Below are 25,166 nucleotides of genomic sequence, written 5' to 3' on the forward strand. Positions count from 1 at the left end.
CAAAAAAAAAAAAAAAAAAAAAAAAAAAAAAGATAGATGCCCCCCTCTATACCTTTTCCACGCAATTATTCCTTGGGGACACACAAAGCCAAATACTAAAATACTAGCTGGGTGCAGTGGCTCATGACTATAATCCCCACACTTTGGAAGGCCAAGGCGAGAGGATGGCTTGAGCCCAAGAGCTTAAGGATGCAGTGAGCTATGACTGTGACACTGCACTTCAGCCTGGGCATCAGAGCATGACTCTGTCTCTTAAGTAAAAAATAAATAAAAATAAAAATAGGCACTTGGTCTCAAGTCACCTGCTTGGCCCTCTTCCAAGTGTGCTAAAAATAAATAAATAAATACAGTAAAAAATAAAAACAAAACCAAAAACCTTACAAAGTACCTACTATTATGGAAAGCTCCATGACTGGATACTACAGGAGATAAGCAGGTTACAGATGCTACCCTCCAGGACTTTACAATCTTGAGAGGTTAATACACATACAGAAAAAATATTGACACATTTCACACAAAGAAGAACAATGTTTAAACTTAAGAAATCCTCAGGTGGGGCGTGGTGGCTCACGCCTGTAATCCAAGCACTTTGGAGGCCAAGGCGGGCGGATCACCTGAGGTCAGGAGTTCAAGACCAGCCTGACCAACATGGTGAAACCCCGTCTTAAAAAAAAAAAACAGATCCTCAACACTTTGGACATATTTCACCTATAGTCACATCACTTATATATCATTTATAATGTAATCTCCTGGAGTGACTTAATACCTACCACTATGCTTGGGTATTACAAACACAGGAAGGCAAGAAGGAAGGGAAGTTGTAGTCCAATTAAATGCTATATACTAATCTGCAAATTCTAAGTGCATCTCATTTCCAAAATATAGGCAGTTAACTAAGGTGCTTTTAGAAGGCTCAGGGCAGGCAAGGTGGATAGGGTAAGTCAGAAAAAGTTAGAAGGATGGAAATAATCATCTATTAAAAATACTTTTTTGGGCCAGGCGTAGTGGCTTACACCTATAATCCAAGCAATTTGGAGGCCAAGGAGGGTGGATCACCTGAGGTCAGGAGTTCAAGACCAGCCTGACCAACATGGTGAAAGCCTGTCTTAAAAAAAAAAAGAAAAAAAATACTTTTTTGGCTCAGCACAGTGGTTCACATCTGTAATCCCAACACTTTGGAAGGCTGAGGTGGGAGGATTACTTCAGCCCAGGAGTTTGAGACTAGCCTGGGCAACAGAGTAAGACCCTCTAATTTTTTTTTTTTTTTTTTTTTTTGAGACAGAGTATTGCTCTGTCACCCAGGCTGGAGTACAGTGGCAAGATCTCGGCTCACTACAACCTCCTCCCCAGGTGTCACTGATTCTTCTGTCTCAGCCTCCCAAGTAGCTGGTATTACAAGCGTCTGTCACCACACGCGGCTAGTTTTTTAATTTTTTAGTAGAGGCAGGGTTTCATCATGTTGGCCAGGCTGGTCTCGAGCTCCCAACTTCAAGTGATCCACATACCTCTGCCTCCCAAAGTGCTGGGATTACAGGCGTGAGCCACGGCACCCAGCTCAAAAATTTTTTTTTTAAATGTGTGGGACATCTGTGGATTTGACAGTAAGTTCCTCACCACTTCTAGCATATGAAGTCAAGGTGTGGTGACACATTTAAGACTTTCAAGAATAAAAATAGGCCGGGCGCGGTGGCTCAAGCCTGTAATCCCAGTACTTTGGGAGGCCGAGGCGGGTGGATCACGAGGTCAAGAGATCGAGACCATCCTGGTCAACATGGTGAAACCCCGTCTCTACTAAAGCTACAAAAAATTAGCTGGGCATGGTGGTGCGTGCCTGTAATCCCAGCGACTCAGGAGGCTGAGGCAGGAGAATTGCTCGAACCCAGGAGGCGGAGGTTGCGGTGAGCCGAGATCGCGCCATTGCACTCCAGCCTGGGTAACAAGAGCGAAACTCCGTCTCAAAAACAAAAAAAAAAAAAAAAAAAAGAATAAAAATAAAGTGAAAAAAGAAGACACCTTATGCTCAAAACATCAAGGGTAAAAGAGATGGTGCAATCTAGTAACATCATAGAGGTATTCAGAAAATCTGGAAAGCAGTATAAATCTATCCGACTAACACATCAGAAAGTAGTAAGTTTTCAGAGCAACTAGAAATATGTGATACAGGGGAACAGACATTACTAAAATCATCTTCCGAGGCAAGTAATACAAGAATAAAACATCCTTCTCCCCATGCTGGAATGGAAAAGCTAAATGCCTACTTTCCTTGAAATTATCAAACCTGAAAAGCAATTTGAATTGAAACTTTGAGTCCTCTTCATTCTTCCCAAATAATTAAACATTCTGCAGAATAAATCAAAATTCAATACACATGCTTTAAACAGATGAAGGAGATGAAGACGTAAAGGATTTTATTTGGGCTACCTTGTAGACTAGGACTATCTAACTTATTCTGCATTTACAGAAACACTTTAAGAATACAGAATACTCCTTTTGCATAGGTGCTATATTTCCTATAGTAAATTTAAAAAAAAAGAAAAAATACAGAATACTCTTATTCTTTAATAAGAATACAGAATACAGAAACTCTTTAATAAAGAGATTATTCTTTTTTTTTTTTTTTTTTTGAGACAGAGTTTCGCTCTTGTTACCCAGGCTGGAGTGCAATGGCGCGATCTCGGCTCACGGCAACCTCCGCCTCCTAGGTTCAGGCAATTCTCCTGCCTCAGCCTCCTGAGTAGCTGGGAGTACAGGCACGCGCCACCATGCCCAGCTAATTTTTTGTAGTTTTAGTAGAGACGGGGTTTCACCATGTTGACCAGGATGGTCTTGATCTCTTGACCTCGTGATCCACCCGCCTCGGCCTCCCAAAGTGCTGGGATTACAGGCTTGAGCCACCGCGCCCGGCCTAAGAGATTATTCTTAAGCAGAGGCCACTAATCAATACAGTTTTAATTGTACTGCACCCACATGTCTGATGAGGCACTAATTAGAAAAGTATTTTTTCTATGCCAGAGGAAACTTTTTAGACCTAAAATGCAAACTAACAAACTTTAGAATTTGAATACCTTCGATGTGTTTTTTAAAGGAGTCAACACATTCAAAGTTTCCTTTACAAACCTAACTTTCTGTAAGGATTTTATTACAATTTCTAATAATAAAATTAGAATTACACCACCAATATAATCAACACACAAATACTTGTGTCATTAATTACAATACCAATTATTTAACATGAGAAAAACGAGCCCTAAAAAAGTGGCTTTGACATCACTGGCATGCACTACAGGAGTTTTAATTCACACACAGGACTTATTAAGCATTTAAATTGCACATTACATTGGCTAAGTGCTTAATAATCATTTTATTAGCGGTTTCTAGTCCAAAACAACCCATGAAGAATTTTACAGAAGAGGAACCGAGGCCCAGAGAGGAACCAAAGAAAACCAAATTTTACGCTGGAGGAAATAACACCATTCTGTTATAACGTGCCAGATGCTTCTCATCACTTTTCATACGCAATATGAATCCTGCCAAAGTAATTAATTAATACGAAAAATACCAAGAAAACCTATTGAAGTTCCTCTAACAAAGCGATTGGCTGCTTAAACACTTAAGTACTTGGGACTAACTACATTTCATTATAGAAACACAACTATAAGGAAGTAAAATTCTCCCAAATGACAAACTTAGTGTCTAAATTTAAAGGAGTTATTTTTGTTCGCACTTGGCAAAAAAAAAAAAAAAAAAAAGTAATCAAAGAAGCTCATCAAACAAGTTAGTCAGAACCTGTAACACGGAATCAGGACCGTTACCAGAAAAAAAGAACCATGTCAAGCGGTGTGTGTAGTACGGAGGAAGTTAAGAAGTCAGAGTGTGCTGCTGCTTAACAGGCTCAGCCAGTCCATCTTTCAGAAGATAATAGTTCTAACCAGAATTGTGGTTTAATCAGTGCATATCTCAGCACCAGCAATGGATCACATCCAGTGTTTCTGAGGGTAACAAAAAACTTGAGCCGGCGCTAGATGTGGAGGAAAGTTCTTTCCTTGCCCAACTTAGGCATCCCTATGTCTTTTATCTTCGTGTTATATCTCAATGAGAAAGAACTATATGCTCACCCAGAGCACAGCTCTGGTGAGGTGTCCCTGAGGAGCTGTCCTGACCCCAGGTTCCTCAATCAGAGCCCTTGAACCTAATTCCCTAGTCAGATCTCACCCAGTCAAGAGCCCTAGCCGGTGAATCAAACTCTTCCTCACTCCCTCCCTCCTAACCTCCCGGGCCAATTCCGTGACCTACATCCCTGCACCCTGCACAGAGCCCCAAACTCTGCACCCCCCATTATACTTCCGCCCCAGTGGCTTCCCAGTTAACCTTCGCCCCAGCCCCCATCCTATCTTTGTCTGGCTACCCCAAACGCGACATCCCAGCGTCCCCCGACTCCCAACGGCAGCCACTCCCCTGCGCCGCCCTCCACCCTCCCGGCCTCGTCCCCGCCCCCACGCCCCCCGGCCCTCGGCCCCCGGCCGGTCACCCCGGCTCCGCGCCTCCCCGGCTGCACCAGACCCGTCCCCTCCCCCGCTTCCTCTGTCCGCTGCTTCTCCTCCCCGCGGCCCTCCGCCCACGCCCACCCAGCTCCCGCGGGCGCTCCACAGGCCTTTCACCTTGTCCATGAGCTTCCAGCACTTCTCCACCATCTTCTTGTCCACGGTCCCCGGCGGGTGGGGGCTGAGGTGGTGGTGGTGGTGGTGGTGGTGGTGATGCGGCTGGAAGGCGTCCTTCATGAGCCCAATCAGGCCGCCCGAGCCCGAGCCCCCGGAGCCGCCGCCGCTCCCGGCCCCAGAGCTCTTCTTTACGTTGCCAGCCATGGCTTGGGCAGGTTTGGAGCCCAGGCGGGTGCGCCGGCTCGGCTCGACTGCGAGCGAGGGAGAGAAGCAGGGCGTGAAGGAGGAGCCTCTCCCGGCCGCCGCCGCCGCCGCAGCCGCCGGCTATCCGGGCGGAGGGAGGAGCAGCCGCGGGGAGGGGAGTGGGCGGCGCCGAGTGAGCGCGGGGCGCGCCCCTTCAGAGCGCGCGAGCCCGGGACGGGCGGGGCACGTGCCGGAGGTGGACTGGCTGACTGGCGAGCTCGGGAAAGCGGCGGGCCCCGGCCGGACTGGACAGAGACGCCCCCCGGGTCACCCGCTCCGAGCAGCCCGCGTGCCCGCAGCTCCCGGAAAGCAGCTGCCAGGTTTCCGCGCCGGTCTCCCTGGCCCCTACGCCAGGGGCGGGGCGCGGCGCGGCGGGGCGGGGCCAGGCTGGGGCGGGGCCGGCGCAACCTTCGTGTCTGCGCCCTCTGCTGGAGAAGCGGAGAAACAAGCGCGGGGAGGTCCAAGGTGGAGCCTGCGCAGTAGCCAGAAGGCGAGACTTCCATGCTCCTTGTGAGCCGGGGGTTGGCGCTCCTGGGGTGGGTCATGGGAATGTTTAAATTAAGGCAGGTGGCCATGGAATGAGTCTTGATGTCAGGTGTTTCCCCACGCCTGACAAATGAGGAAATCGAGCTTAGAGTTATTTGCTTATTCACACTGTGGGAGGATGGTGGGAGAAAAAGGAAAGTTATTTCTCCACCCCTTGTTATTTTCAATTCTTTATTAAGACGCGACCAAGGACACGAATATGAATGCTGCGGCCTGTTGCAGCCGCATCAGGCCTCAGAAAGGCTTGAGACACTCAAGCCAGGAGCTCTTCTTCCAGGCCCTTTGACCTCTTGAAAACAAAGCACTTCCCTTTTTTTTTTGGCTCGTGAAGACTAGTTACGTTTCTGGGAATTGACTCTCAAACATGTACTTAAGATTTTCCTACTCAGAGCATTGCACCACAGTTCACCACCGCCAGCATGAGGGCCCCCTCAGAAGCTAAAGCTGCTGCCGGCTCTGCCTGAGGGGGTTCTCTCTACGCCCAGGGAACAGAAATGCTGTTCCTGATCACTTCCACTTCTTGGTCAATTACGCTTCTCTAATGTAAAAGTTCCGTTGGAAGAACTTTGAAAATAGGAACTTCCCTTCCAAAGAAGGAAGTGCCCTGCCCTAATTTACTAATTCTGAGCCTCGGTTTTGGGAGTTTGCAGACCCAGGTGTATCAGTATCAGTTCTGCCTTCCATCGCCCTCCAGCATGTTCCACAAAGCCCTTGACGGATGAGGGAGTTAAGTTTATTATGTGCTCCTGTAAAGGGGAAAATATTTTTGAACGCAGGCACCATTCAGCCAGACATCCTGGGGTTGCCATTTAATCGCCTTTATGTAGGATTGATTTTGGAGTCAACGTTATTATTTACTATCAGAAGAATTTCCTTTTATCAGTTTCCATCCAGAAAGAGAAGACTCTATGAAGGGAAAATCTAGGCAAAACTCCAACCTTAGTGTCAACCCCTAGTTGCAGGTCCTCCTTTTCTTTTGCCTGGACTATTGAAACCTTTTCCTCCTCCTTCAATTCGTTCTGTCACCATAAGGCTTCCTAAAGTATAGTAAGACACACCACAAAATAACTTTAAATACTTCCCACTGCCTCTGGGATAAAATTGACAACCAAGTTGCTCTGGCTCCAAACTAAACCTTGTAGTTTTATACTACTCCCTGATACACATGTCCTATGCTAGCTGTCTCACCAAGTCATCAAATACAATTATTTCTTTCTTTTCTTTTTTTTTGAGACAGAGTCTCTGTCGCCCAGTCCAGAGTGCAGTGGTGCGATCTTGGCTCACTGCAGCCTCCGCCTCCAGGGTTCAAGCGATTCTCCTGCCTCAGCCTCCCAAGTGGCTGGGATTACAGGCTCCCACCACCACACTTGACTAATTTTTGTATTTTTAATAGAGACAAAATTTCACCATGTTGGCCAGGCTGGTCTCAAACTCCTGACTTCTGGTGATCCGCCCACCTCCACCTCCCAAAATGTTGGGATCACAGGTGTGAGCCACCACACCCAGCCAATTCTTTTTTCATCACCATCACTCAGAGTATTCCCTCAGCCTGAAGTGTGCTTTAAAATCCAATACATTCGGCCAGAAGCGGTGGCTCATGCCTGTAATCCCAGCACTTTAGGAGACCGAGGCAGGCAGATCACCTGAGGTCAGAAGCTCAAGACCAGCCTGGCCAACATGGCAAAAACCCATCTCTACTAAAAATACAAAAATTAGCTGGCCATTGTGGCAGGCGTCTATAATCTCAGCTACTCGGGAGGCTGAGGCAGAAGAATCGCTTGATCCCAGGATAGTCTCGAAATCCTGAGCTCAGGCAATCCTCCTGCCTCAGCCTCCGATTACAGTGCTAGGATTACAGGTGTGAGCCAGCATGCCCAGCCAAAATTTTTCTTTGGCTTGTTTTAGAAAATGTGCATGAGAGGGGATTGGGCTGTTGACCACACTGTCATTCCCATTCTGGGTTATGCTAGAGTTGGTTCATCCTGCATCACATCATGTAACATTGTGGCCTCTTTCTTTCTTTCTTTTTTTCTTTATTTCTTTTATACTCAAACAAAAAAAAATGTTTAATTATTTGATGCTGATACAGTATTTTTTTAATTTAAAATGAGACAAATCTTTTTGTGCCTTTTGAGATTTTATTTTAAGCCACATGCCAATATTATCTATTTAAAGAATAACTTTTGGCAGGCGCGGTGGCTCATGCCTGTAATCCCAACACTTTGGGAGACAAAGGCGGGTGAATCACGAGGTCAGGAGTTCAAGACCAGCCTGGCCAACATCGTGAAACCTTGTCTCTACTAAAAATAAAAAATAGTCTAACGCCTTTTTCGGCCTCAACCCACCTGTACCCAAGTGAATAAAAAATAAATAAATAAATAAATAAAATAAAAAATAAAAAATAGCTGGGCGTAGTGGCAGGCTCCTGTAATCCCAGCTACTCGGAAGGCTGAGGCAGGAGAATCGCTTGAACCTGGGAGACGGAGGTTGCAGTGAGCTGAGATTGTGCCATTTCACTCCAGCCCAGATGATAGAGTGAGACTCTGTCTCAAAAGAAAAAATAATAATAGTAGCTTTAAAAAAAAATCACAATTTGAGGACTGTACACATAGGAACAAGCCATAAAGCCATAAGCCGCACCAAAGGGATCCTAGATCCTCTTTGCCCAGGGGAAGCCAATTTTTGGTTCTTGCCTTTTTCTTATTCCACTTTGCCTTCACCCCAAACCACATCCTCATGCTGCACCTGAAAGTCCGTTGACTGGGCTGGGCAGTGTGACTCACACCTGTAATCCCAGCACTCTGGGAGGCTTAGGCAAGCAGATCACCTGAGGTCAGGAGGTGGAGACCAGCCTGGCCGACATGGTGAAACTCCATCTCTACTAAAAACACAAAAATTAGCCGGGGGTGGTGGTGGGTGCCTATAATCCCAGCTACTCGGGAGGCTGTGACAGGAGAAAGTCCTGAACCTGGGAGGCAAAGGTTGCAGTGAGCTGAGATGGCACTACTGCACTCTAGCCTGGGCAACAGAGCAAGACTTGGTCTCAAAAAAAAAAAAGTGGCTGGGTGCAGTGGCTCACGCCTGTAATCCCAGCACTTTGGGAGGCCAAGGCGGGCGGATCACGAGGTCAAGAGATCAAGACCATCCTGGCCAACATGGTGAAACCCCGTCTCTACTAAAAATACAAAAAAAATTAGCTGGGCGTGGTGGCATGCACCTGTAGTCCCAGCTACTTGGGAGGCTGAGGCAGGAGAATCTCTTAAACCCTGGAGGCAGAGGTTACGGTGCGCTGAGATCACGCCATTGCACTCCAGTCTGGGCAGCAAGAGCGAAACTCCATCTCAAAAAAAAAGGAAAAAGAAAAAGAAAAACTTCCCAAACAGACTTCTAGATGAGGGGAATGAGGACAGAGACAGGAACCCCCACTGCATTACAATACAGGAGAAGGTTGTGGAGGGAGAATAAATGAAAAACATGCTCAAGATTAGAAGAAGCTGGTCTGACGGTAGTCAGTTATCAGAACTTATTAACATTAGTGTCATGTCAAAGAAAAGAGTCAAATTCTGTAAAATATTTGAAGAGATTTATTCTGAGCCAAATATGACTGACCAATGGCCCATGAGACAACTCTTAGGAGATCCTAAGAACAAGTGTCCAAGGAGGACGGGCTACAGTTTGGCTTTATACTTTTTTTTTTTTAATGATTCAGTCTCCGTAGAGACTGTCAAAAATTGCCAATACTGACTATATTTCAAGTCATCATGGCGGGGTATTGGGAAAAGTTTTCAATTAGCAATAATTGCGCCTCGGATAAACCTCATTGGCTACGATACTGCCACTGCACAAAGCTACTTTTTTTTTTTTTTTTTTGAGACAGAGTCTTACTCTGTCACCCAGGATGGAGTTCAGTGGCACTATCTTGGCTCACTGCAACCTCCACCTTCCAGGTTCAAGCGATTCTCCTGCCTCAGCCTCCCAAGTAGCTGGAATTACAGGCGCCCACCACAATGCCCAACTAATTTTTTGTATTTTTAGTATAGACGGGGTTTCGCCATGTTAGCCAGGTTGGTCTCGAACTCATGACCTCAGGTGATCCACTCACCTCAGCCTCCCAAAGTGCTGGGATTGCAGGCATGAGCCACCACACCCAGCCAGCTTTATACATTTTAAGACTATGTAAGACATCAATCAATACATGTAAGATGTACATTGGTTCAGTCTAGAAAGGTGGGACAACTGGAAGTGAGGAAGTGGGCAAAGGAGTTAGGGTTAGGGTTCCAGTTCACAGGTAGATTCAAAGATTTTTTAATTGACAGTTGCTTGAAAGAGTTATTATATAAAGACTTGGAATCAATAGAAAGGAATGTCTGGGTTACAATAAGGGGTTGTAGAGACTCTGAGTTACTGGAGCTGTAAGCACTTGGGAAGTCAAGACTGGCTCATCTCTTTGCTCTGTAAGATGTCCGGACAGTCATAGAAGTGCTGTGCAGCCAACCAAGGTGACAAGCATGAACCAGCCTCGGCCTGAAGTTACCCGCTCCCCAGAAGAAGAGCTTTTCACTTCCAGATCTTGTGGCTATTTCTTTTTTTGTTTTGTTTTGTTTCGTTTGTTTGCTTGAGACAGAGTCTTGCTCTGTTGCCAGGCTAGAGTACATTGGCGTGATCTCGGCTCACTGCAACCTCTGCCTCCTGGGTTCAAGTGATTCTCCTGCCTCAGCCTCCTCAGTGGCTGGGATTACAGGTGCCTGTCACCACACTGGGCTAATTTTTGTATTTTTTAGTAGAAACGGGGTTTCACCATGTTGGCCAGGCTAGTCTTGAACTCCTGACATCATGATCCACCTGCCTCGGCCTCCCCAAGTGCTGGGATTATAGATGTGAGCCACTGCGCCCGGCCTCTTGTGGCTATTTTTACAGATCTGCTCCTGACAATAGGCAATAGACCAAAAATACTGAGAGTGACAGAGTTGAAGAGAAGTACCTAAACAAAGATGGCCTGGCACAATGGCTCACACCTATAATCCCAGAACCTTGGGAGGCCGAGGCAGGAGGATCACTTGAGCCCAGGAGTTTTAGACCATGCTGGCCAACATGGTGAAACTCTGTCTCTACAAAAAATACAAAAATTAGCTGGATGTGGTGGCATGCGCCTGTAGTCCCAGCTACTCAGGAGGCTGAGGTGGGAAGATCACCAGAGCCTGGGGAGGCGGAGGCTGTAGTGAGCCCTGATCACTGCACTCCAGCCTGGGTGACAGAGAGAGACCCTATCTACAAAACAAACAAACAAACAAAAAACCCTAAAGGAAGAGTCTGCAAGTGCCCTAATCTGAAAGGAGAAGAGCCCTGAAGTTTCTATTTTTTTTTTTTTTTTTTTTTTGAGACAGAGTTTTGCTCTCGTTGCCCAGGCTGGAGTAAAATGGTGCGCTTGGCTCCCCACAACCTCCGCCTCCCACATTTAAAGAATTCTCTTGCCTCCACCTCCTGAGCAGCTGAAATTACAGGCATGTGCCACCATGCCCGGCTATTTTTGTATTTTTGGTAGAGATGGGGTTTCTCCGTGTTGGTCAGGCTGGTCTTGAACTCCCGACCTCAGGTGATCCACCAGCCTCAGCCTCCCAAAGTGCTGGGATTACAGGCGTGAGCCACCGTGCCTTGCTTCTACTATTTTCATTCTAACCAGTATGGTGCACAGAGATCCAAGTGGCAGACAGATGGCAAGGCTCCAGAATAGCACAGACCTGGAGGGAGAGGGAGGGCCGCCTCCTGACAAGGGAGGGCCACTGGTCATACTCTCTCCTCCGCATTAATTCTTCCAGCCACTCCTGGCTCCAGCAGGACGCTAAGAAGTATCCCCAAAGGGAGTCACCCCCAATATTGCCCAGTAAATAATTTAGAAGCAAAAATGCAGGAAACTCAGGGGAAGGTCAAGCAAGTCCACTAGAGGGAGCCCAGCCAACTCTGTGAAGCAGGGAGCCTCACAAAGCAGTGTCTCAACACGTCTGCAAATCAACCACACAAAGGAATGGAGAAGTGTGGCAACAGATTAAGTCACTAGGAGAGAAGATTGCCACAGAAACACCCAGATAAAACCCAGGCTTTTCAAGAGCTACGAAATCAAACATTTAAAGATCAGGAAACTGAGGCTGAGCAAAGTCAAATGGCTTGCCTCCGTTAACATATCCACAGTTGGGACTCAAACTCACATCTCTTGTCTCTAACCTGAGCACTTTCCTCCACCCTTGCATGCCTCTAGGTCAGTCCCTAGAGTCCCTGGGGCCACCATTCCTCTGCATCTCATTTCTCTGAAGTGGGAAACTCCCTCGACTACCTCTTCCTGCACTTATTTCCCTCATTCTACAGTGTACTGAAGGCATCTTCAGTGGTTTGGGGGTTTTGTTTGTTTGAGACAGGGTCTCCCTCTGTCATCCAGGCTGGAGTTCAGAGATGCAATCACGGCTTACTGCTGCCTCAACCTCCCAGGCTCAAGCGATTCTGCCTCAGCCTCTCAAGTAGCTGAGATTACAGGTGTGCACCACCACGCCAGGCTGAGTTGGTTTTGTTTTGTTTGTTTTGTTTAAGACGGAGTTTCACTCTTGTTGCCCAGGCTGGAGTGCAATGGCACAATCTCAGCTCACTGAATCCTCTGCCTCCTGGGTTCAAGCGATTCTCCTGCTTAACCCTCCTGAGTAGCTGGGATTACAGGCATGTACCACCATGCCCAGCTAATTTTGTATTTTTAGTAGAGACGGGGTTTCTCTATGTTGGTCAGGCTGGTCTCGAACTCCAAACCTCAGGTGATCCTCCTGCCTCGGCCTCCCAAAGTGCTGGGCTTACAGGCCTGAGCCACTGCGCCCGACCTAAGTTTTTAATTTTTTATAAAAATGAGGTCTGACTGTGTTGCCCAGGCTGTCTCGAACTCCTGGCCTCAAGCAATCCTGCCTCAGCTTCTCAAAATGCTGGGATTACAGGCATGAGCCACCATCCCCAGCTTAGATCTTCAGGTTTAAGCCTACTAATGTCATTTTGCTGATAAGACCTGGGGATGTAAATTGTCCAACATGGCTACTGTCAGTCTTTTTCCTCTGTATCAACACAACATATTATATCAGATGTGTACACCTGAATTTGTAAGTCTCCAAATTGCAGGCCATATCTACATGGCAATGAATCATAGCGAATTGGCTTACAAAGCCCATTCTCTTCAAACTACACTTAGCATTTTGGCTTAAGGAAAGAACTGACCCTTTGAGACCTTGACATTTTAAGTCTTGTGAGCTGATTTAGCCCATTCCACCTTCCTAGGAACTCCATGTTTCCCAGTTGCCTGGACAACATACAGCCTCCTGAAACCCAACCTTCCAGTCCTCAATCCTACCCTGAAGAGAAATTTGCCTCCGAGGGGTTCCCAGGTCCCAGGCTCCACCTCAGGCTCCTCGCTAGTTGGGCCTTCTCTCTGCCACTCCCCACTAGTGGGTCACTCCCCACGAGTGGGTCACTTCACAAGGGCCCCAACACAGGCCAGAGAGGATCCTACAGGTAGGAAGAGAGGGGTGAGGAGAATGGGAAGAGGGAGGGGAGCAGGTACAGGGATTTAGTTTCTCTAAAAGACAGTTGAGAGGAATGACTTCTGAACAGAGAGTCAGCCTGGTTAAGAGAAAAAACTCCATCCTCCCCACTGACCCCAACCCTGCCTGAGGTTTCAAAGAGACCATGAACTGACTCTTCTAGAGAGGAGGAGGGACAAATTTGGAGTAGAACCAGGTGACTCTCCTGAGACTCCTGGTTAAGTTAGGGGCCAGGAGAGCATCCCTGTGTCCAGACCTAAACATAAGGTCTCCTCCTTTAGGTAGCAAGGAGATGCCACCTAAAAACAAAGAAAAAGGGAGGAAAGCTGGAGCGCAGAAGAAGAAAAAGAACAGGGGTGAGTCATGGTGGGTGGAGGTGCCCTCTGCTTCTCCTTGTTCTGGCACGATGACCACTCAGAAGTCCTCCAGAAAGAATTCAGCCTTCTGCATGATAGGGCGGAGCTCTCTTGACCTTCCTCTTCATGTCCTAGAAGCCAGATTCAAGGAGCTGAGGAAGGAGGGCAATGGTCACCCACACTGTCCTTTGAGCCCCGTCTAGCTCTGTGCCTTCCTGATATATTTGCATATCTGTTATGTGCTGGTCGGTGAGGACATGGTGCTGACTTCAGTAGACCCTGCCACCATGGATCACTCATTTAGTGGTCCTCAGGTCTCCTGTGGGAAAAGTGCTGGGTGTGGGGTGAGGACGCAAGGAGAGTGAGGAGTGCTGAGATCATGAAGAGCTGAGGCTCTGCCACTTGCCATGGCAGGTGCAGATGTGGAGGCCGAGTCCAGGCACAGGCTGGTGGTGCTAGAGAAGGAGCTGCTCCGAGACCACTTGAGTTAGGAGGGTAGAAGCTGGCATGGGAGTGGGCAACAGGGGCAGTGCAATGGGCCACTTCTGTATCCTGGGGGATTAGAGGCATGGTGGGGGCCTAAGCCAAACCCTAACCATCTCATGGAAAAAGACCATGACAGAGGGGTGCGAAGTGGATGAAGGAAGCTTTTTTTTTTTTTTTTTTGGAGACAGGCTCTTGCTCTATTGCTCAGGCTGGTGTGCAGCGGTGTGATCATGGTTCACTCCAACTTCAAACTCCTGGGCCGCAACAATCTTCCCGCCTCAGCCTCCTGAGTAGCTGGTATTACAGGTGCACACCACCATGCCCAGCTACTTTACTTCTTTCTTTTTCTTTTTCTTTTTTTCTGAGACAGAACCTGGCTAATTTTTGTAGTTTTAGTAGAGACAGGGTTTCACCATGTTGGCCAGGGTGGTCTCAAACCCTTAACCCAGTGATCTGCCTGCCTAGACCTCCCAAAGTGCTGGGATTACAGGCATGAGCCACCATGCCTGGACCTATTTATTTTTCTTATGGAGACAAGGTCCAACTCTGTTGCCAGGCAGGTCTCAAACTCCTGGACTCAAGTAATTCTCCCGCCTCAGCCTCCCAAAATATTGGGATTAATGGCACGAGCCACCATGTTGGGCTATCTGGAAAGCTATTTTTTAGAGCCAGAACATGGAGGGAGTTTTTGCTTCTTAATAATGAAGAGCCTGTGAGAGTCTAGGGATAAAAAACAAAAACAACAAAACCTAGAGAGAGAATAAGAAGCTGGACGCCCCACCCCCGGATTTCCAGAGTTGGGCAAAGTCCATCCTGGGAAATTGGAGGCCATGGGGGCTGATTTAGTGGGCCCCAGACAGTCCTGACAGCAGCTCTGGGACTGCTCACAGCTCTACGGAGGGATGAAGCCTGCTGAGCCAAGGCTTCCGAAGACCAGCTGAGGCAGAGGCTGCAAGGGGTGGAGGCTGAGCTGGAAGGGCCTGAAGTGAAGGGAAGGCCACATATGCAGGTATGTGGTTGGTTGAGCAGGTGGGCATGAGACAGGGGCTTGGAGGAGGAAAACCAACAGGGCCAGATGATGCAAGGAAGGGAAACAAGGAGGGCTTCCGACTGCCAGGCCTGGTCTTGGTCTTCCCTGAACAGGACAAATCAGGCAGGATCCTATAGGAACCAAAGGCAGGTGTCTGGGATCCCAGGCAGGGGCTTTCCAGCATGCCTGGTGCCGTGCTTGATGCTGTGTAGGATACACATGCAGTCATAGCCATCGGCTCACTCATCCCAGGGGAGGGGAGAAGGGTTAGCATCCCCAGATGAAGCTGGACTTGGGGAGGTGGGTCTGGCTTTCTGTCCTTTCCCCAGGTTTTCATGGTCTCCAGCTTCTCAGAATCACAAAAAGAACCAAGAAGGCCTTGGTGCTCCTGTTCCACTAGACCAAGTAGAGTCTTGCCCACCCACAACTTCATTTCCTTTCTCTATCCCTCCATCTCCAACCTGGGTCCCTGGGGGCCCACTGCCCTCACCCTAAAGATGAGTCGCCAGTGCCAGGCCCTGCAGAAGGAGATGGAGAGCCATAGCAGCTGGAGGAAGAAGTCAGAGGCCTTCGGAGGCAGCTAGGTAGGTCTCCCCACCCTCCAAGCCCCTTCTCTCCAAGGGTTGCAACAAGGGCCAGCATGAAGCGGTAGACTTCAAAGTCTGTGCTCTAGAAAGCTGCCATCTGGGCTCTGGGATCACTTTCCCCACTTTCACTGACCCTCCGCCACCAAGGACTGGAGCAGAGGGTTCACGATGCCAAGAATCTCTGTTGCAAAGAAGAGGTAGGACTTGCACCCCATTTCCCCCTCCACTTGGTCTCTCCAAGTCCAGCCCTAACTCCCCACCACTGCCATGTCTCTTCTGAGCAAAACATACTCCCTCTTGGTTTAGCTGATTTCTACAATGAAACTAAGGGAAAATGTTTGACTTATTTACTTCTATGTCTTCAAGAACTAGCACCTGGTAGGTCCTAAATAACTGTTCACCAAATAAATGAATAAACATTCCTAATAAGCACAAATATTTTTAAAAACCAGGAAGTCGGCCAGGCACAGTGGCTCTCGCTTGTAATCCCAGCACTTTGGGAGTCCAAGGTGGGCAGATCACAAGGTCAGGAGTTCGAGACCAGCCTGACCAACATGGTGAAACATCCACTCTACTGAAAAAAAAAAAAAAAAAAAAAAGAGGCGGTCGTTGTGGCATACACCTGTACTCTCAGCTACTCAGGAGAATTGCTTGAACCCGGGAGGCAGAAGGTTGCAGTGAACCAAGATCGTGCCACTGCACTTCAGCCTGGGAGACAGAGCAAGAGACTCTGTCCGAAAAAAAAAAAAACCATGCCGGGCGCGGTGGCACGTGCCGGTAGTCCCGGCTACTCGGGAGGCTGGGGCTGGAGGATCGCTTGAGCCCAGGAGTTCTGGGCTGTAGTGCACTATGCCAATCGGGTGTCTGCACTAAGTTTGGCATCAATATGGTGACCTGCTGGGAGCGGGGGACCACCAGGTTGCCTAAGGAGGGGTGAACCGGCCCAGGTCGGAAACAGAGCAGGTCAAAACTCCCGTGCTGATCAGTAGTGGGATCGCGCCTGTGAATAGCCACTGCACTCCAGCCTGGGCAACATAGCGAGACCCCATCTCTAAAAATAAATAAATAAAATGGAAAAAAAAAAACAACCAGGGAGCCAACCAGGCACAGTGGCACATTAACTGTAATCCTAGCACTTTGGGAAACCAAGGCTAGCAAATCACCTGAGGTCACGAGTTCGAGACCAGACTGACCAACATGGAGAAAACCTGTCTCTACTAAAAATACAAAATTAGCCGGGCGCGGTGGCTCAAACCTGTAATCCCAGCACTTTGGAGGCCGAGGCGGGTGGATCACGAGGTCAAGAGATCGAGACCATCCTGGTCAACATGGTGAAACCCCGTCTCTACTAAAACTACAAAAAATTAGCTGGACATGGTGGCGCGTGCCTGTAATCCCAGCTACTCAGGAGGCTGAGGCAGGAGAACTGCCTGAACCCAGGAGGCGGAGGTTGCGGTGAGCAGAGATCGCGCCATTGCACTCCAGCCTGGGTAACATGAGTGAAACTCCGTCTCAAAAAAAAAAAAAAAAAAAAAAAAATTAGCCGAGTTTGGCGGTATGCCTGCAATCCCAGCTACTCGGGAGGCTTAGGCAGGAGAATTGCTTGAACCCAGGAGCCAGAAGTTTGCAGTGAGCTGAGATCATGCCATTACATTCCAGCCTGGGCAACAAGAGCGAAACTCCGTCTCAAAAAAAAGAGAAAGAAAACCAGGAAGACGGCCAGGCGTGGTGGCTCACGCCTGTAATCCAAGCACTTTGGAGGCCAAGGCAGGCGGATCACCTGAGGTCGGGAGTTCCAAGACCAGCCTAACCAACATGGTGAAACCCTGTCTTTATAAAAAAAAGAAAGAAAGAAGGAAAGAAAGGAAGGAAGGAAAGAAAGAAAGAAAGAAAGAAAACCAGGAAGACTTTGCTTCTCTTCTCTTGCCCCTTACTTAACAAAATAATGTTGAAATATCTCAGCATGACACATGAGATCTTTCACAATTTTGGTCTCAAAGTTTTCATACCTTAAAAATGCCTTCAGCCGGGTGCGGTGGCTCACCCCTGTAATCCCAGCACTTTGGGAGGCCAAGGCAAGAGGATTCCTTGAGGCTGGGAGTTCAACACCAGCCTGGCCAATATGGCAAAAATACCATCTCTATTAAAATTACAAAAATTAGCTGGGCATGGTGGCATGGGCCTGTTATCCCAGCTACTCAGGAGGCTGAGTCAGGAGAATCACATGAATCCAGGAGGTGGAGGCTGCAGTGAGCCAAGATTGCACCTTTGCACTCCAGCCTGGGCAACAGAGTAAGACTCTGACAAAAAAAAAAAAAAAAAAAAAGAAGCCTTCAGTTTAGCTGTAGATGGCCAGGAGCTGCTTATCTGCCATTCAGACCCTGTGTTCCTTTCCTAATCTTTGCCTTACCTCAAATTCCAAGTCAATCAATGACTCAATGTTTTGTTTTTTTTGAGACAGAGTTTTGCTATTGTTGTCCAGGCTGTAGCGCAAGCCATCTCGGCTCACTGCAACCTCCGCCTCTGCCTCCTGGGTTCAAGCGATTCTTCTGTCGCAGCCTCCCGAGTAGCTGGGATTACAGGTGCATGCCACCAGACCCAGATAATTTTTGTATTTTTAGTAGAGACAGGGTTTCATCATATTGGTCAGGCTGGTCTCGAACTCCTGGCCTCAGGTGATCCACCCACCTTGACCTCCCAAAGTGCTGGGATTACAGGCATGAGCCACTACGCTCAGTTTTGTTTTTTGAGATGGAGTCTTGTATCTGTCAACCAGGCTGGAGTGCAGTGGCGCAATCTCAGCTCACCGCAACCTCTGCCTCCTGGGTTCAAGTGATTCTCCTGTCTCAGCCTCCCAAGTAGCTGGGATTACAGGCATGTGCCACCATGCCCGGCTAATTTTTGTAGTTTTAGTAAAGACTGGGTTTCACCATGTTGGTCAGGCTGGTTTCAAACCCTGACCTCAGGTGATCTGCCCACCTCAGCCTCCCAAAGTGCTGGGATTACAGGCATGAGTCACCGTGCCCAGCCAATGAATCAATGTTTATTGAACACCTCCTGTATACTAGCTAGGTGCTTTGTCATCTATTATCACATTTAAAGGTCACAGCATGCCCCTGAAGGATGTATCATTCTCTCTTTAAAGATGAAAACACCAGCCGGGCACAGTGGCTCATGCCTGTACTCCCAGCACTTTGGAAGGCCAAGGTGGGCAGAAAATGAGGTCAACAGACTGAGACCATCCTGGTAAACATGGTGAAACCCCGTCTCTTCTAAAAATACAAAAATTAGCCAGGCATGATGGTGCTCACCTGTAGACCCAGCTACTTGGGAGGCTGAAGCATGAGAATCCCCTGAACCTGGGAGACAGAGGTTGCAGTGAGCTGAGATCATGCCACTGCACTCCAGCCTGGTGACAGAGCGAGACTCTGTCTCAAAAAAAAAAAGAAAGAAAATAAATGAAGACACCGAGGCTCAGAGAGAGACACACCTGAAGTCACCTAGGCAGTAATAACCAGCTTTGGAGCCTTCTGTCTCAAGCCCGCCACTCTCTGCCATGCCTCAGTGGGGCTGCAGCTTTTACAGGGACTGTGGGAAAGTTGGTGATCCCGAGGGAGTCTGGAATAAGCCCACTTGAGGTCCCCTTTGAAGATACCTTTGGAGACTGGTCAAGGGTAGAGTGTCACCATCCTGCTCTCTTTCATCCTGCCTGCCCCTAGAGGCATGCCAAAGGGAGGCTGCAGCTGCCCGGGAAGAGGCTGAGCAAGCCCTAGGAGAGCTAGACCAGGCCCTGGCTCAGCTTCAGGCCCATGTGGCAGACATGGAAGCCAAGTATGAGGAAATCTTACCTGTAAGCACCACCCCCTGCCCAGCCACCCAGTACCCAGGACTCCCCCATGCCCACAAACCCCAGCTAGTATGATGACTGACAACCCAGGGGTAAGGAGAAGAAGCGTCTCCAAGGGAGCCCTGCTCTATCCTGAGGGCAGAAAGAGGGGATACAACCATGTCTACTGGGCAAGGAAAGCTCACAAACCAAGCTGGGGCAGCCCTCCCCCTTCCTTCTGTCTTCTGGGGGCTGAAATCTTGGTGTCTGCAGGACAGCCTGTACAGGCTCTTGGCCAAGCTGAGAGCCATCAAGCCGCAGTGGGATGCGGCTGCGCTGAGACTCCACGCCAGGCTCAAGGAGCAGCTATGCCAGTTCGGACTCACCCCCTGGATCTTTGAGGCCTCCAGCCTCTAGTCTCTCAGGCTCCTTAAGGCCCCAGCAATAAAGCGTCTTGATGCAGAACTCAACAGAGCTGTGGGCGGTAGCTTTTTGGAAGAGGGGGGGGGTTTTTTTTTTTTTTTTTTTTTATTTATTTTTCTTCTTTTTTTTTTTTATTATTTTTATTTTTAGGAGTGGCTCTCCTGGGGACATCTCAGTTCTGGGTTGATCCATTAATCTGAGACTGAGTGATAGGAAAGAAATTTGATCAGGTCTCAACCTGTCTCCTGAAAAAGCCAGGTCCTACCCCTTGCGCCTGAGGCCCTTTGGGTCCCTTCAGACCACTGCCCCTTACCCCCACCAACACAAACACAGGCAGTCAGATTTATGGGGAACGGCCATTTCTCTAACAAGTACAACGGTGCCCAGGCACCACCCTCCACAGTGTTAAGGTGCCCACAGAGGGCAGGCATAGCTGTTCTCCAAATTCTTGTATTACACTCAAGGGTCGTGGAGCCATATCTAGAAAAGGTCCAGGTGGTTTCAGTCCTAGCCAGCCCTACAGCCACACCTTCATCCTTGGGACACAGCTCTCCAAAGCTCCCAGATGACATCCTCTGGAGCCTCGGACTTCTTCAGGGGCCTGCCTGAGGCCTTCCGCCATACCCTCTGCTGGGAGGTGGGTCTGCGGGAAGGGAGGGAGTGCCTGGGCCAGCCTGTGATGGATGATGTCTGAGTCCCTCCGGTCTGGCTTAGAGAGAGCATCCTGCCTCCAACACCTCGGGCTTCAGAGTGAAGACAGGATAGCCCCTGGTATGTCTGTACCAAGCAGTGATGCTCTATAGCAGGTCCGAGGCCAGAGCCCAGTCCTATGCAGAGAGAGGAGGCAGAAGGTCGTTTCAGGTGGAACCCCAAATAGTTACTTTTTCTTGCTTCCTCCTGCGCTGGAATGCCCAGGAATGGGATTTATTTTTTTATTTTATTTTATTTATTTATTTATTTATTTATTTTAAGGTGGGGTTTCACCATGATGGCCAGGCTGGTCTTGAACTCCTGACCTCAGGTGATCCACCCACCTAGGCCTCCCAAAGTGCTAGGATTACAGGCGTGAGCCACAGTGCCTGGCCAGGAATGGGACTTATTTCACTCATTTTTCTGTCCCCACCTACCACGACCTGAAGTCCCGCCCTGCAGACCCCACACTGCTTCACCTTGCAGCTCACCCACTCTGTCCTCCTTTCTCACCCCTCCCTGCGCTTCTGTAGGTACTCAGGGTCCAATCTGTTTCTTCTTCCTCACCTCTACAGCCCCAGGGGGAATCCAGGCTTCCAAGCCCCATGGAGACCTGGCTGCCAGCTTCAGGCAGAGGGGTGGCTCAGCCTCAGGCAGCTGCTGAAGCCTCTCCAGGTCATTCTGTTCCCCAACGGGGTACCCGTTCACTTCCAGAATCACATCTCCCACTCGCAGCCCAGCCCGGGCAGCTGAGCCTCCTGGTGTCACCTGGTGGTGTGGGGGCATGCAGAACAGGGGAGACCAGGGGAAAGTTTGCTGGCTTAAGGCTCTGGAAGGGAAGCAGAGGAAACTGATCAGGCAGCAAAGGATTGAAAGGATCCAGGGTCCATGGGGCATTAGTCACCTGGGAGATGAAGAGACGAGGCCCACCGGCCACACAGCTGAGTCGGAAGCCATAGCCGCCACCAGGCCCAGGGTACAGAGAACACTGGCGGGAGCCAAGAGGGACAGAAGGCACATCTGTGTCTTCAAGTGAAGGGTCCTCTGTCTCAACCAGAGAGGCTGAGCCACCGCCCTGGGGAGAGGCAGGAGCCTTTGTGTTCTCCAGGAAGAGGAGTGGGGATAGGCGAACCTGGAAAGTGGCAGGTAGAGCAAACCTGTTGGACCCAAGCCCCGCTCCTCTTCTGCCCCATCCCTAGCCCCTGCCCACTCAGCACGCACCATGCTGAAGAAGCGGTCGGCATCGGGGTCGACGACAATGAGGGAGACACAGGAGCCCTGCGCCTGGATCCTGGACACTGTCTCCTCATGGCCCAGTCCCTCCACGCTCTCCCCAGCCACAGCCACCAGCCGGTCCCCAGCCTGCATCCCAGCCTTCTTAGCTGGCAGTCCTGGGTCTACATCCCACAGGAACTGTCCTGGGGCACAGACATCCTTACTGCTTCTCCCCAACTATCCCAGGCCACTGTGTGCACACCAGCGGACTGACCCCAGGGTGAACAGGAAGAGGTGGCCCAGGGCCAGAGCTCAGACAGGGACACCTCTTCTGTGCACTGAGAGGTGTATATACACTTGTGTGCCCACCCCAAGGCCCACCTTCCCCCACCACCCCCAGGGCTCCCACTCACCAGGGCGACCATCAAGGCCCTTTTCCTCCCGGAGCAGGAACCCAAAACCCCGGGGCCCTTTCTGTAGGTGCAGACATCGGGGCTTGGTAGGCAGTGCCCAGCCCTCTGCCAGGGGTGCAGCCAGGGGCATTCCCAGCTGGCGACACTGTTCCTCCACCTCTGGCCCTGCCACCAGCAAGGTCACCTGCTGTCCACTCTGCCAAAGCTGTGGGGACCCAGCAGGGCATTAGTATAACACCTGGGCAGGGAGGGAAGAGGCAGGCTCCCCGCACAGGCCCTCCTCCCAGACACTAAGTGGGGCCTGGCACAAACTGTATCGGGGCAGATGGTGATAAAGGCAGGAGACCAGATCAGGAGGTTAGGTGCATGGGGGCGGAGGCGTCTTCCTGAGGGGGACCCAGGCCCAGATTGGGGGAGGGGAGTGGGAGGCAGCCATACCTTCCTGGTGAGTTGGTTGTGAGTGAACTTCTCCACACTGACCCCATTGACTTCCAGCAGCCGGGCCCCGGGGGGCACCCCTGCCCTCTCAGCTGCTCCTCCAGTACTTAGCACCAACCAGAAAGAACCCTGATTGCCTAGAAGTCAAAAAATAAATAAAAAGCAAAGTTCAGTCTGTTGCCTGCCTGCCCTGAACAGGGGCTGAGATCCCCCATCTTTGCTGCCCCCCGCACCCTCTGAGCTCACCATGGGTGACACTGAAGCCAAAACCACCCTCATCTTTCACTATATGGCACAGCCGGGGCCGGACCCCTGGGCCTAGGGTAGGACAGAGGTGGGCATCTTCTCCCAGCTGAGCTCGGGCCACATCATGTACATGCCGTGCCAAGACTGTCAGCAACACCCGAGGACTGCTGGCCCGGATGCGGCGTACCACCTGGAAGAGGGCATGTGGGCGTGGGTTTGGCCTCCATCCACTTGCCAGGATCTCCCTGGAATTCACTTTTTTTTTTTTTTTTTTTTGCCATGGGAATTGGCTTTCTAGATGCCTTTCCCAACCCCTCTGACTTGGGCACTCCTAAATCCCAAAGTGTGGGGGAGTGAGGCTTGTGCCCTGCTGCCAGAGTGCCCAGATGCCTGAGCAACCAGCTTCTCTTTCTGAGGCACTCGCACGCTCTCCTGGACCACAGCCTTACCACCGCATAGTCCTCGTGTTCCACAGCGTTGTTGTTCACCCCCAGGATCCTGTCTCCTTCCTGGAGACCCTGGCGCTGGGCAGAGGTGCCTGGGTCCACCCTGCACACCACATGACCAGCCTTGCCCAGCTCCTGCCGTAGGTGGAAGCCAAAACTCTTGCCCTCCTCTTTGCTCAGCAAACAGAAGCGAGGCCGCTCCAGGCTCCAGGGATCTGGAGGGTGAGGTGGGCAGCAGAAAAGGGGAAGGAGAGGGCACAGCCCAAGTACAGGTTTGCCATATGGCTGGCGGACCCTGCGTCCTGATAGGGCTCTGGGCAGCTTTTGCCCGGTTGGGTGTTGGGCGGTGGGGTCAACACTTCACGGGCAGAGGGACCGGGACAGGAGAAAATGACTGGTCCCGCCTATCTCCGCTACCAAGCAAGGCTGTTATCAGAGGGAGACGGAGTGAGTGGTTACCAAGGAGATGGGAGGTGGAGTGGAGCTGTGGTGCCTCCAGGGAAAGGGAATGGTTGCCAGGGGGTGAGGGAGTTACCAGAGGGGTTGTGGTCTTCGGCCAGGGAGAGGACAGGATTATCAATTCCCAGCTTTGGGTTAAACTTAAACTTCCTACAAGGAGGCAGGGGAAGCAGGTACAAGCTGGCAGCTGGACTTGGGTCCCAGGATCTCCTTTAGGTGCTAATAGCAGTGAAGTGCTTCCCACCTCTGATTCTTTTCTCCCCGTGCCCCAACCCTCATGGCACTTACAGAGTTAACGAGGCTGTGTTCTGCAGATCTACTGGGCAAAGAAGTGGGTGAGAGGAGAGTCACGTTCTTCTCCCCAGATGTGCCTCTTCCATTGGCATAAACTAAAAGGACTCAGGGGAACCCCCAAACTCAGGGTGTGCCCCCTCCATTCTGTTCCAAAGGGGTCTTCTCTTCTCACTGCCGTACACACAGGGATATTGTACGGTCCCCTCCCTTCCCCTCCCCCCAAGTTCTTGGCATATAAATCTGAGCATATCAGTACAGGGTGTGGACCAGGAAGACAGACCTATCAACTCACTACTTTTCTCCTGACTTGTTTACCTGCCTCGGGGCTCCAAGCCCCAGAATCAAGTGTGCCTTGGTCCCAAAGCTTCAGCCTTCAAGTCAGCCCCCTACCTGTCCCAAAGTCCCCTGCAGAGGATTTCTCCTTGTCTCCTACCTGCAGCTCTCTCCATAGCTGGATCAGTGACCCAGGGCTCGGCGTAGGGACAAGGTTCATCACAGCCACTGACCCTCCCTCCCATCTCCTCCCAGGTCCCGCCTCCTTGAAGACTCTGTGGAAGCAGCGGGGTAATGGTTAACGGGAGTGACAGTCTTTTTTTTTTTTTTTTTTGAGATGGAGTTTAGCTCTTGTTGCCCAGGCTGAAGTGCAATGGCGTGATCTTGGCTCACTGCGACCTCTACCTCTGGGTTCAAGCAGTTCTGCCTCAGCCTCCTGAGTAGCTGGGATTACAGGCATGCACCACCACGCCCGGCTAATTTTGTATTTTTAGTAGAGATGGGTTTTCTCCAAGTTGGTCAGGCTGGTCTCGAATTCCCGACCTCAGGTGATCCGTCCACCTCAGCCTCCCAAAGTGCTGGGATTACAGGCGAGAGCCACCGCGCCCGGCCCTGCCCAACATTTCTATTGTTGCCCTGGTGTGTTTATTTTCCCACCACATTTTCTATTGCTGTATAACACATGCTCCAAAATCCAGTGGCTAAAAACGATACCCATTCATTTTATTATTTTTTTATTTTTTTATTTTTTTTTTGAGACGGAGTTTCACTCATGTTACCCAGGCTGGAGTGCAATGGCGCGATCTCGGCTCACCGCAACCTCCGCCTCCTGGGTTCAGGCAATTCTCCTGCCTCAGCCTCCTGAGTAGCTGGGATTACAGGCACGCACCACCATGCCCAGCTAATTTTTTGTATTTTTAGTAGAGACGGGGTTTCACCATGTTGACCAGGATGGTCTCGATCTCTTGACCT

General features: G+C 50.0%; 3 protein-coding genes and 1 non-coding gene across 11 annotated transcripts in view; 1 reads left to right on the forward strand and 3 right to left on the reverse strand.

Moving 5' to 3' along the window:
* CBL (Cbl proto-oncogene) overlaps nucleotides 1–5,001 on the reverse strand; it is a 108,882-nt gene extending 103,881 nt beyond the window's left edge. For 2 of the 4 annotated variants that reach the window (XR_004270872.1, XM_032285219.1), the window contains exon 1: nucleotides 4,626–5,000. Coding sequence is in view for 3 of the 4 variants with exons in the window: in XM_032285219.1 (XP_032141110.1) it covers nucleotides 4,626–4,862 (237 nt within the window). In the remaining variant the exon portion in view is untranslated. Of the gene's footprint in view, nucleotides 1–4,625 lie in introns of all 4 variants that reach the window. The other 2 variants (XM_032285221.1, XM_032285220.1) reach the window with 2 other exon arrangements.
* A 4,155-nt stretch (nucleotides 5,002–9,156) lies between these two features.
* On the reverse strand, nucleotides 9,157–9,297 carry LOC116556476. Its single transcript, XR_004271021.1, has one exon. It is a non-coding gene; the product is annotated as a U4 spliceosomal RNA (small nuclear RNA).
* Nucleotides 9,298–13,125: 3,828 nt separating this feature from the next.
* On the forward strand, nucleotides 13,126–19,745 carry CCDC153 (coiled-coil domain containing 153). The gene is given in 8 exon segments (XM_032285780.1): nucleotides 13,126–13,368; nucleotides 13,783–13,854; nucleotides 14,745–14,863; nucleotides 15,382–15,424; nucleotides 15,427–15,468; nucleotides 19,191–19,321; nucleotides 19,571–19,680; nucleotides 19,682–19,745. Coding segments are annotated over 8 exon segments (645 nt in total). The 5' UTR covers nucleotides 13,126–13,304.
* A 77-nt stretch (nucleotides 19,746–19,822) lies between these two features.
* PDZD3 (PDZ domain containing 3) lies at nucleotides 19,823–24,570 on the reverse strand. 5 transcript variants are annotated; one of them, XR_004270875.1, is made up of 11 exons: nucleotides 24,355–24,570; nucleotides 23,916–23,946; nucleotides 23,704–23,777; nucleotides 23,172–23,383; nucleotides 22,723–22,912; nucleotides 22,477–22,613; nucleotides 22,039–22,243; nucleotides 21,632–21,828; nucleotides 21,315–21,542; nucleotides 20,978–21,239; nucleotides 19,823–20,547 (listed from the first exon to the last, which is right to left on the reverse strand). XR_004270875.1 is itself a non-coding variant. In XM_032285229.1 (11 exons), the coding sequence occupies exons 1-11, from the start codon at nucleotides 24,437–24,439 to the stop codon at nucleotides 20,518–20,520; spliced, it is 1,545 nt and encodes a 514-aa protein (XP_032141120.1). In that variant the 5' UTR covers nucleotides 24,440–24,569; the 3' UTR covers nucleotides 19,823–20,517. The 5 variants fall into 5 exon arrangements, 4 of the variants coding, with proteins under 4 accessions (XP_032141120.1, XP_032141119.1, XP_032141118.1 ...); XM_032285229.1 differs by having other exon boundaries at nucleotides 20,978–21,178; nucleotides 22,519–22,613; nucleotides 23,916–23,943; nucleotides 24,355–24,569; XM_032285228.1 differs by having other exon boundaries at nucleotides 20,978–21,178; nucleotides 22,519–22,613; nucleotides 24,355–24,569.
* Nucleotides 24,571–25,166: the final 596 nt, after the last annotated feature.

This window comes from Sapajus apella, unplaced genomic scaffold (assembly GCF_009761245.1).
Source record: "Sapajus apella isolate SASKATOON/1434 unplaced genomic scaffold, GSC_monkey_1.0 scaffold16, whole genome shotgun sequence".
Classification (NCBI taxonomy): domain Eukaryota; kingdom Metazoa; phylum Chordata; class Mammalia; order Primates; family Cebidae; genus Sapajus; species Sapajus apella.

Coding starts and splice junctions, on each gene's coding strand:
- PDZD3 (XM_032285226.1), bottom strand. CDS start 24,439: ATGGGAGGGAGGGTCAGTGGCTGTGATGAACCTTGTCCCTACGCCGAG. Junction 23,947..24,354: donor AGCTATGGAGAGAGCTGCAG/GTAGGAGACAAG, acceptor TTCTTTGCCCAG/TAGATCTGCAGAACACAGCC. Junction 22,913..23,171: donor AACACGAGGACTATGCGGTG/GTAAGGCTGTGG, acceptor GCCCTCTTCCAG/GTGGTACGCCGCATCCGGGC.